This window comes from Bos taurus, chromosome 13 (genome assembly GCF_002263795.3).
Source record: "Bos taurus isolate L1 Dominette 01449 registration number 42190680 breed Hereford chromosome 13, ARS-UCD2.0, whole genome shotgun sequence".
In the NCBI taxonomy this organism is placed as follows: domain Eukaryota; kingdom Metazoa; phylum Chordata; class Mammalia; order Artiodactyla; family Bovidae; genus Bos; species Bos taurus.
Genome location: NC_037340.1, coordinates 1,782,362 through 1,794,708, shown reverse-complemented (window position 1 = coordinate 1,794,708; position 12,347 = coordinate 1,782,362). Strand labels below are relative to the sequence as shown.

Here is a 12,347-nt window from a genome sequence, read left to right as displayed (position 1 = left end):
TATTGCTGTCCTATATATTTTTGTATATTCTTACCATTAAAACAAGCTTAAAATACTTAAAATCCAGTTTTTGATCTTGCAAAATACACATCAAAACCATATTCTAAGTTTTCAATCTACCTCAACTTGCATCAAAATCTGTCAACTGTTTCTTAGAATTTTGACACAATTTAATTTCCATATAATCTATATGTTTGACCGTTTTCTTCTCTATGTTGAATTTGGTTTTAAGTCTTGTGGAAGAGATTTGGGTCATTGCCAATTAAGAAACTCATATCCAAACTCATATGAATGTGTGTGTGCTGTGTATGCACTTATATGGCTGAGTGCATATATATATACATGGAGATTAACTTGTAACATTTATATGTAGGTCTGTGTAGTCTCTAGATAAATATTCAATCTTTATCTCTGTATTAAAATAAAGGAACCATAAAGAAGTCAGACAGCAAAATGACTGCTGGAACCTGTTCACTCTGACTGAATCTCTGCTCAACAGACATTGGCTCAATGAGTTTTATTCAACTGAACAGATCTTTGCAGTTTTTTTTTTAATGATTTTAGGCCAAGGACCAATGAATACCCAGACTCTGAGTGCAATAGTTGACTCAGATAGCACACTGCCTGGAAGTGTGCAGCCACCTTGCTCATGCAGCCAAATGTACAAGCCATGTTGTCAAGTCTGGAGATGGCTTCACTGAACATCAAGGCAGAAAGCCGGCATATTAAGTCACTGTGGTATCCAATAAAGCCGTGTCAGCAACAAGTACATTGATGCCTCTATGATAAATAAATCAGCAAACAGCAAGCCACCAGTGCTTGCAAAGCAAAGGATGAAACAATTTAATACGCATGTTAACCCAAAGATATGGTAGCTGAGGGGCAGTTAGGGGAAAAAAAAGCTCAAAGTTGGCTGTGCAATAGTGTTAAATAATGCTATGCATTTCTCAACTATTTCTATTACTTTGACATACTTTACACCAGAGCTTCAAATAAAAACATGAGCTTGCTTTTCTTCAAAGAAGACACTATCCTTCATTAAATGTTCCATTGAGCCTGGAAGTTACCTGCTTTGAATGTACTATTAGAAAGAAAACCAGAAGCCCACATACATGCACTCTTTACTAGCAGATCTGCAGTAGTTTCCACATGACACATGGAGCTTGGGCACAGGAAGCTGCATGGATCCTTCTGGAACTCTCCCTCCAGGTGGATTTTAATCTAAGGGATGCCTCTCAGGAAGATGCTCCTGGGCAGTGATCTTTGTAAGAAGAGAGAGTTTGATGGAGCTGGAGCGACAATGCGTGTTCTGAAGGCCTGGCAGGAATGATCACAGAGGGGTATCAAACTCTTTTCCTGGGTTTTCTCCTTCCAATTCTTCACTGGAAGGAGGCTTCTGGTTTAGTTTTCCAGAGTCTGAGGTCATCAGGGGAGGGGCAGAGCTGTGATTGCTGTCTTCACTAATCTTCCCTTTCATGGCTTCCTGCACAAATTCCAAAATCTCCAGGGGCAGCCTTTTGAACTTGTCTTGGTATTCCTGCTCCAGTTCCACCTGTAGCTGGGAGACAGCAAGAGACAGAGGGTGATTTTATGTCATTTAGGTTTCTATGAACACCCATGGAGGAGCTCCTTGAGAGATGGACAAAGACTGGGGAGGAATCAATTAATTTTAATGTCATCCACTGGTCCCTACTATGGAAAATTCTTCAAGGATGGAAATACCAGACCACCTTACCTGTCTCCTGAGAAACCCGTATGCAGGTCAAGAGGCAACAGTTAGAACCAGACATGGAACAATGGCCTGGTTCAAAACTGGGAAAGGAGTATGTCACGGCTTTGTATTGTCACCCCACTTGTCTAAATTCTATGCAGATTACAGCATGTGAAATGCTGGACTGGATGAATCACAAGCTGGAACCAAGATTTCCAGGGAGAAATACCAACAACCTCAGATATGTAGATGATACCACTCTAATGGAAGAGAGTGAAGAGGAACTAAAGAGCTTCTTGATGAGGGTGCAAGGAAAGGGTGAAAAAGCTGGCTTAAAACTCAACAATCAAAAAATGAAGATCATGGCAACCAGTTCCATCACTTCATAGCAAATAGAAGAGGAAAAACTGAGAACAGTAACAGATTTTATTTTCTTGGGCTCCAAAATCACTGCAGATGGTGACTGCAGCCATGAATTAAAAGATGCTTGTTCCTTGCAAGAAAAGCGATGACAAACCTAGATAGTGTATTAAAAAGCAGATACATCACTTTGCTGACAAAGGTCTGTCTAGTCAAAGCTATGGTTTATCCAGTAGTCATGTATGGATGTGAAAGGTGGACCATAAAGAAAGCTGAGCAATGAAGAACTGATGCTTTCAAACTGTGGTGTTGGAGAAGACTCTTGAGAGTCCCTTGGACTGAAAGGAGATCAGACCAGTTAATCCTAAAGGACATCAGTCCTGAATATTCACTGGAAGGACTGATGCTGAAGCTGAAGCTCCAATACTTTGGCCACTTGATGTGAAGGCCCAACTCATTGGAAAATACCCTGATGCTGGGAAAGATTGATGGCAGAAGTGGGTGACAGAGGGTGAGATATTTGATGGCATCACTGACTCAGTGGACATGAGTTTGAGCAAACTCCAGGAGATAGTGAAGGACAGGGAAGCCTGGCGTGCTGCAGTGCATGGGGTTGCAATGAGTTGGCCATGACTTAGCAACTGAGCAACAGCAATAACAACTGGTTACTTATAGAGAAGATGTAAATCCGAGGGGAGTTGGACATGTCATTTGTCCTTACCTAAAAGTCAATTCTGAGTTATGTGTGGCAAAATAAAGTTAAAGGCCATTTATTTAATATAAATACATACATGCAGAGGTGGGTCTGCTGAAAAAGTTTACAGAAGTAATCTGCCATGATGTGAAGTTCTTAAATTTAGAGACTGGCAACTCCTGATAGCTGGGGGTGCAAAGTCAGGCAGAAGTCAGGCTGTGAGAGCCAAGGAGTCCACTGGAGTCGACAGATGGTCAAGGAGTGGGCTTTATGATGTGCAGCCTCACCCAGAGGCTGGGGAGCCAACACTTCTAAACAGGAGCTCAGTGCGTTTCACAAACCCGGCATAGTTAGGCAACCAACTTGAACTTCTATAGTGACTTCTTTTATCGTATCTTTATTCCTTTTTTAATTCTAATTTTTATTTGCCTTGTAAATTGTTTCAATTGCATTTTAAACTGCCTTCAGATTTATCTGTTTAATGTTCTGGAGAACTTTCAGTATTTCAAAATTATAGAACTTTTCTTCAAATGCAGACGTACGGTGGCCTCAGCCATAAAACAGGTAAAAGCCTGGAGTCTGGCTGAAATGGGGTGAGGGGAGGTGGGTGCTCCCTGCTGGGAAGCTCTGCTGAGCAGAGTTCAATTGAAACCCAGAATCTTGAATAAAATTCTCTTTGTTTATCGAATGGTAAGCAGGGGGCTTAATCTTAGTAGCCGCATGTGAGACCAAATGCTTTTTCTAAATGCCCAAGATCTTGCATTTCTCAGCAACTCACAGGTAATTCCCATGTGGATGTGGCTGATTGATCCCTGATTCAGACACCCTGATGATCTTCCTGTCCTGGTTCTACTCTGAGCTCCCAGTTTTGCTTTGGTCTTGACTTGGCTGTATGTCTTCCATCTGCAACTTCAGGGCGGTCTGAACGCCGAGGAACGCCGAGGGCACAGACAGTCCTCAGGGCACCTGCCCCACCATGTCCTGATTCCCTTTTCTCACCCACATTCTGGACAGCACCAGCAGCTTGAAAACATCCCCTTTAGTTCACTTGCTTTTTCTCCTTGCTTCTATGCCAGGGAAGTATGGCCAAACTTTGTTATTTAATACTGAGCAGTAATCCCTTATCTACAATTCTAAAATCTCCGAGGTTCTACAATTAAGAAGCTTAAAAATTTGTCACAAAATGGTCTTTGTGACACTAATTGATATAAGCCTATTTATCAGTTCAGTTCAGTCGCACAGGCATGTCTGACTCTTTGCAACTCCATGGACTACAGCACACCAGGCTTCCCTGTCCATCACCAATGGCCAGAGCTTGCTCAAACTCATGGTCATCAAGTTGGTGATGCCATCCAACCATCTCATCCTCTGTCATCCCCTTCTTCTCCTACCTTCAATCTTTCACAGCATCAGGGTCTTTTCCAATGTGTTGGCACTTCGCATCAGGTGGTCAAAGTATTGGAGCTTCAGCTTCAACATCAGTCCTTCCAAAGAATATTCAGGACTGATTTCCTTTATTATTGACTAGTTTCATCTCCTTGCAATCCAGGGGACTCCCAGATAGTCTTCTCCAACTCCACAGTTCAAAAGCATCAGTTCTTTGGTGCACAGTTTTCTTTAAGGTCCACCTCTCACATCCATACATTCAGTTGAGTTCAGTTGCTCAGTCATGTCCGACTCATGTGATCTCCAAAACTGCAGCACATCTGCCCATCCAATCATGATCACTGGAAAAACCATAGCCTTGACTAGATGGTCCTTTGTTGGCAAAGTAATGTCTTTGCTTTTTAATACACTGTCTAGGTTGGTCATAAGTTTCCTTCCAAGGAGCAAGCGTCTTTTAATTTCATGGCTGCAGTCACCATCTGAAGTGATTTTGGAGCCCAGGGAAATAAAGTCTGACACTGTTTCCATTGTTTTGCCATCTATTTTCCATGAAGTGATGGGACCAGATGCCATTATCTTCATTTTTTGAATGTTGAGTTTTAAGTCAGCTTTTTCACTCTCGTCTTTCACTTTCATCAAGAGGCTCTTCAGTTCTTCTTTGTTTTCTCCCATAAGGGTGGTGTCATCTGCATATCTGAAGTTACTGATATTTCTCCCGGCAATTTTGATTCCGGCTTGTGCTTTATCCAGCCAGGCATTTTGCATGATGTACTCTGCATATAAGTTAAATAAGCAGGGTGACAATATACAGCCTTGTCATACTTCTTTCCCAATTTGGAACCAGTCTGTTGTTCCATGTCCAGTTCTAATTGTTGCTTCTTGGTCTGCATACAGATTTCTCAGGAGGTAGGTAAAGTGGTCTGGTATTCACATCTCTTTTAGAATTTTCCATAGTTTGTTGTGATCCACATAGTCAAAGTCTTTGGCATAGTCAATAAAGCAGAAGTAGATATTTTTCTGGAATTCTCTTGCTTTTTTGATGATCTAGCAGATGTTAGCAGTTTGATCTCTGGTTTCTCTGCCTTTTCTAAATCCAGCTTGAACATCTGGAAGTTCATGGTTCATGTACTCTTGAAGCCTGGCTTGGAGAATTTTGAGCATTACTTTACCAACATGTGAAGTGTGCGTTAGTCACTCAGTTGTGTCCGACTCTTTGCGACCTCTAGCTTGTGAGATGAATGCAATTGTGTGGTAGTTTGAACATTCTTTGGCATTGCCTTTTTTGGGGACTGAAATGAAAACTGACCTCTCAACTCCTGTGGCCACTTGCTGAGTTTTTCAAATTTGCTGCAATATTGAGTGCATTCAGGTATGGTCTAAATCAAATCCTTTACGATTATACAGTGGAAGTGACAAATAGATTCAAGGATTAGATCTGATAGACAGAGTGCCTGAAGAACTATGGATGGAGTTCATGACATTGTACAGGAGGCAGTGAACAAGACCATCCCCCAAAAAAGAAATGCAAAAAGACAAAATGGCTGTCTGAGGAGGCCTTACAAATAGCTGAGAAGAGAAGAGGAGCTAAAGGCAAAGGAGAAAAGGAAAGATATATCCATCTGAATTCAGAGTTCCAAAGAATAGCAAGGAGAGATAAGAAAGCCTTCTTCGGTGATCAACATAAAAGAAATAAAGGAAAACAATAGAATGGGAAAGTCTAGAGATCTCTTCAAGAAAATTAGAGATACCAAGGGAACATTTCATGCAAAGATGGGCACAATAAAGGACAGAACCGGTATAGACCTAACAGAAGCAGAAGATATTAAGAAGAGGTGGCAAGCATACACAGAAAAACTGTACAAAAAGATCTTCACGACCCAGATAATCACGATGGTGTGATCACTCACCTAGAGCCAGACTTCCTGGAGTCTGAGGTCAAGTGGTCTTAGGAAGCATCACTATGAACAAAGCTAGTGGAGGTGGTGGAATTCCATTTGAGCTATTTCAAGTACTAAAAGATGATGCTGTGAAAGTGCTGCACTCAATATGCCAGCAAATTTAGAAAACTCAGCAGTGGCCACAGGACTGGAAAAGGTCAATTTCATTCCAATCCCATAGAAAGCCCGTGCCAAAGAATGTTCAAACTACTGCACAATTGCACTCATCTCACACGCTAGCAAAATAATGCTCAAAATTCTCCAAGTGTGGCTTCAACAGTACATGAACCAAGAACTTCCAGATGTTCAAGCTGGATTTAGAAAAGGTAGAGGGACCAGAGGTCAAATTGCCAACATCTGTTGTATCACAGAAAAAAGCAAAAGAATTCCAGAAAAACATTTACTTCTGCTTTATTGACTATGCCAAAGCCTTTGACTGTGTGGATCACAACAAACTATGGAAAATTCTAAAAGAGATGGGACTACCAGACCACCTGACCTGCATCCTGAGAAATGTGTATGCAGGTCAAGAAGCAACAGTTAGAACTGGACGTGGAACAACAGACTGGTTCCAAATTGGGAAAGAAGTATGACAAGGCTGTATATTGTCACCCTGCTTATTTAACTTATATGCAGAGTACATCATGGGAAATGCTGGGCTGGATATAGCACAAGCTGGAATAAAGATTGCTGGGAGAAATATCAATAACCTCAGATATGCAGATGACACCAACCTTATGGCAGAAAGTAAAGAGGAACTAAAAAACTTCTTGGTGAAAGTAAAAGAGGAGAGTGAAAAAGCTGGCTTAAAACTCAACATTCAGAAAACTAAGATCATGGCATCTGGTCCCATCACTTCATGGCAAATAGTTAGAGAAACAATGGAAACAGTGACAGACTTTATTTTGGGGGGCTCCAAAAACACTATAGATGGTAACTGCAGCCATGAAATTAAAAGATGCTTGCTGCTTGCAAGAAAAGCTGTGACCAACCTAGACAGCATATTATAAAGCAGAGACATTACTTTGCTGACAAAGGTCTATCTAGTCAAAGCTATGGTTTTTCCAGTAATTATGTATGGATGTGAGAGTTGGACTGTAAAGAAAGCTGATTGCCAAAGAATTGATGCTTTAACTGTAGTGTTGGAGAAAACTCTTGAGAGTCCCTTGGACTGCAAAGAGATAAAACCAGTCAATCCTAAAGGAAATCAGTCCTGAATATTCATTGAGAAGACTGATGCTGAAGCTGAAGCTCCAATAGTTTGGCCACTTGATGCAAAGAACTGACTCATTGGATAAGACCTGATACTGGGCAAGACTGAAGGAGGGAGGAGAAGGGGATGACAGAGGATAAGGTGGTTGGATGGCATTACCAACTTAATGGACATGAGTTTGAGCAAGCTCCAGGCATTGGTGATGGATAGGGAAGCCTGGCGTGGTGCAGTCCAAGAGGTACAAAAAGTCAGACACTACTGAGCAACTCAACTGAACTGAACTGAACTGAGTGTAGCACTTTTACAGCATCATCTTTCAGGATTTGAAATAGCTCAACCAGAATTCTATCACCTCCAGTATTTTTGTTTGTAGTGATTCTTCCTAAGGCCCACTGACTTTGAACTCCAGGATGTCTGGCTCTACATAAGTGATCACACCATCATGGTTATCTGGGTCATTAAGATCTTTTTTGGTATAGTTCTTCTACCACCTCTTTTTAATATCTTCTGCATCTTTTATGTCCATCCATTTCTGTCCTTTATTGTGCCCATCTTTGCCCATCTTTGTATGAAATGTTCCCTTGGTATCTCTAATTTTCTTGAAGAGACCTCTAGCCTTTCCCATTCTACTGTTTCCCTCTCTTTCTTTGCACTGATCACTTAGGAAGGCTTTCTTATCTCTCCTTGCTATTCTTTGGAACTCTGCATTCAGATGGATATATCTTTCTTTTTCTCCTTAGCCTTTTGCTTTTCTTCTCAGCTATTTGTAAGGCCTCCTCAGACAACCATTTTGCCTTTTTGCATTTATTTTCTTGGGGATGGTTTTGATCACCACTTCCTGTTCTGATGTCACAAAACACCATCCATAGTTCTTCAGGCACTCTGTCTATCAGATCGAATCCCTTGATTCTATTTGTCACTTCTACTTTATAATTGTAAGGGTATTTATAATCATAAGGCTATTCGTAATCATTGTTTAATCCCACTTCATGTGAATATCCATACATGGTACTATAGCTATATTAATTTGCTTGATTATGAGGGTGACCCAGGCCCCCTTGGGGTATATCATGCTTATGGTATATGCATCATATTCTCTTTCTAAAATCAGCAAATTTATGAATTTTGAAAAACAAGACGCCCCAAGAGTCTTGAATTGTGGATATATTTAAATGATCTTTTTTTTTCCTTTTCATATCAAAAAGTACCTAATAAAATTGCTTGGCCTGAGTATTGAAAGTTCCCTATTCTCCTCAAATATTAAATGTCGGGCATTTATGAATATGTTTTGCTGGCATATGAATTCCAATCAGCCAGGAAGGAAGCGTGCTATGACAGTGATACCCACAGGGCCCTGAGGGTCACACTGCCATGATGGTCAAGTCACCTTCACAGACAGCTGCACCCTCAGGGTCAGGGGACAAACCATGGGAGGATCAGACGCAAGACCATGGCCAGTTCCTCCCCAGGTTGGGTTTTTACACTGTCCCACTCAGGCATAAGTGAAATCTCAGTGTGGTGTCTGATGTTTTCCATTTACCTCCATCCTGACCTCATCATGGATTTGCCTCAGTTTTAGTTCAGCAACATGGACAATTAAAGTTTTGCTTCCAAGGAATGTAGGGAAAAGGAGGAAAGCATGGAGCCCTGTATTTAAGAAACAGCAGATTTCATTTAGGTTAGTTTGGGCAGCCTTCAGCTATAAATATATTGTACCTGACCTAGCAACCAGTTTCTCTTAGATGACTGGTAGACAAGACCGCATGGTGCCTGGTAGGCTGTTACTTTTTTTAATTTATGAAAAAAAAAATGAAATGTGAGAAAATGCCAAATAAACATTTAAACTAACATTTTCTAATAATATTTTAATAATCTAATTTAATAATTATGATTTCGTACCCAGTTCAGATATGTGGCTATTTTTTCTCACACCACCAAGCAATCCTCTGTGACCAGCTGGGTGTCCTACAATTAAACTCAGTTCTGACATGATTTACCTGGAGATAGAGTCAGATCACACAGTTTAGGGGCTCAGTCCACAAGACTGTGCCCTGCCCTCACCCCCACCCAACTTTAATGCCGATCTTAAGTCCAGGTTGCCACCTGTACTTCTGCCTGACCTGCTCTAGTTTGGAGGCTCCCAGAAGCCCCTCATTGGGATCCGTTTCTTTGAGAACTTAGCGAAACATTTTACTTACTAGATCATCGGTTTATTATAAAGTGATTTAACTCAAGAACAGCCAGATGTACAGAACAAGGTATGGGAAAAAGGCACAGAACTTGCGTGACCTTCCCAGGTGGGCCCCTCTGCCCAGTCTCCACCTGTTCACCAACCTGAAGAGCTCTGAACCCAGTCCTTTGGGTTTGTGGAGGTTTCCTATGTAGTCATGACTGATGTCACTCCTTGCCTTTGGTGACTGAACTCCATCTCCAGACCCTCTTCTCTCTCCACAGGTTGAGAGGAAGTACCTGAAAGTATCAACCCTCCAATCACTAGAATGGTTCCCCTGATAACCAGTCCCATCCTTAGGTGCTTCCCCTAAATCACCTCCCTAACATAACAGAAGGAGAAGGCAATGGCACCCCACTCTAGTACTCTTGCCTGGAAAATCCCATGGACGGGGGAGCCTGGTAGGCTGCAGTCCATGGGGTCGCTAAGAGTCAGACACGACTGAGCGACTTCACTTTCACTTTTTACTTTCATGCATTGGAGAAGGAAATGGCAACCCACTCCAGTGTTCTTGCCTGGAGAATCCCAGGGATGGGGGAGCCTGGTGGGCTGCCGTCTATAGGGTCGCACAGAGTCGGACACGACTGAAGTGACTTAACAGTAGCAGCAACAGCAGCAACATGACAAAAGACACCTTTATTGCTTTTAATACTTAGGAATTCCAAGGATTTCAGGAGTTCTGTGCCAGGAACTGGGATGAAGACCAAATGCATATTCCTTATTATAAATCACAATATCATGATAATAATAATAATCTAATTGTAATTTTTTTAAATTTAAAAATTGATCCAATTGTGGCTAAACTATAATTTTGGTAGATTCCTCCTTTTATCATGCGTTAGTTTATTATGGGTTTATTATGCTCTAAACTATTGTAATAAATCCAAATGATTAATTTATAAGCTAAATTAAATGTACATTAAATTGCCATATATTTCACTCTTTAAAAAGTCTTATTTATTAGTGAATTACAAAAGTGCATTTATTATTGAATTCCAACTTAGAGCTTTTCTTTTTTTGTTTATTTTTCTTGTAAATGGAACACTTATTCATTGTAAGAAAACATGAAAACTATGTAGTGCAAGATCTGGCTCTGTTTCCTAAAAGCCCCATCTATTAGGAATCTAGAGCTATTCTGGTCCAAGGGTTGCAAAGTCAGGTGTTTGGGGGAAAAGGCAAGTCAGGAAAAAAAGAGAAGTGGGCTGTGTGCAAGGAAGTGGGCATTGGGGAGGACACACCAGTCTAAAAGATCTAACAGGGGTGCCAGACCCTCGCTCAGACAGAAGCTTGCCAGATTCTAATTTTCAAGAGAAGTCAGACATGCAAATTTTCATGTAAGATCTCCTGAGTTTTTATTACTGGCAATCAATTCAGTTCACACTCATGAGTCCTATTGTGGAGAGTTTCTAACTTCTCTCCTCACAGACTTAAATGTGACTGAGATCAGAGGACCTGAGAGTTTGGGTCCCACTGTGGAATTTCAGTTTGGATCCCTCTTCATTTTTTCTCCCTACAATCGTGACCACCACCATTTGCTCTTGATTACTCCCTGCTTGTGTCCAGGGGGATGATCTCCCATCTAATTGCCACCTTATGGTTCATGTACTCAAATACAGCGAGCTTCAATTCTGTGCAACTCAAGCTTTGTGTTCTGCATAGATGGACTGTACAAATGGGCAACAATTCTTCACCCCTCCTTGTAGTCATAACCTTTGCAGCTCTTCCCACCAAAAGTGGGGCGTATTTTTCATTTTCCTGAGTCTGGGGGGGCTTTGTGATTTGCTTTGTCCAGTAGAATAAGCCAGAGATACAGTATGCAGTTCTGAGCCTAGACCTCAAAAAGCTTTGTGTGTTTCCACTCTCACTGCTGGAAGCTTATTCAGGTGTTGTGTGAAGAAGCGCAAGCTACCCTGCGGGAGGAGGAGACACATGGCCCAGTTATACTCTTTTCCATCACTTCAAACACCAGACATAAAAGTGGAGCTATTATAAACCAACCAGCCCTTAACTGACCCCTCAGCCAAACAGAGACTAGAGCCAGGCTACTGGGATCAGCTGGCCCAGATTAGAACTGCCGCGCCAGTTCACAGACTCATGAGCTCAGGAAGTGTTTGCTTTATGCACTTAAAGTTTCATGGTTATTTGTTAGATCAACAGTATTATGACAATAACATATAGTGGGGGGAAATCCATGAATCCACACAATTTTATTCAATTGGTGCCATCTTTCTATTGTTATGACCTCTAAACACATTGTTGAGGGAAAAATCACCGCAGAACAGACACATCGTCATGAGAAGGTTGATTTTGCAGGATATACCTTGTAGCTTCTCTCTATTAGTAAACATGAGCTCCCTTGACCTTAGGTTTGTAAGATCTATTTCTAGAAAATGGGAAAAAAGAGGGAAGAACACTGTCGAATTTAATCTCCAATTTTAAGGCGAATTGTTACATTATACTCAGATATTAATACATAAAAGCATAGTCAGAGTTTGTTTTATAGACTGAGTTCTCCAATTTGACTGCTGCTGCTGCTGCTAAGTCACTTCAGTCGTGTCCAACTCTATGCGACCCCATAGACGGCAGCCCACCAGGCTCCTTTGTGCCTGGGCTTCTCCAGGCAAGAACACTGGAGTGGGTTGCCATTTCCTTCTCCAATGCATGAAAGTGAAAAGTGAAAGTGAAGTCGCTCAGTGGTGTCCGACTCTTCACGACCGCATGGACTGCAGCCTACCAGGCTCCTCCGTCCATGGGATTTTCCAGGCAAAAGTACTGGAGTGGGGTGCCATTGCCTTCTCCGCCAATTTGACTAGCTA

At 41.5% G+C, this 12,347-nt stretch overlaps 1 protein-coding gene across 1 annotated transcript in view; it reads right to left on the bottom strand.

The window, feature by feature from the left end:
* Positions 1-553: 553 nt before the first annotated feature.
* Positions 554-12,347, bottom strand: part of PLCB1 (phospholipase C beta 1) — an 861,266-nt gene continuing 849,472 nt past the window's right edge. Inside the window, 1 exon segment of the mRNA NM_174817.1 lies at positions 554-1,558. Coding sequence (NP_777242.1) covers positions 1,331-1,558 — 228 coding nt within the window. The 3' untranslated portion in view covers positions 554-1,330.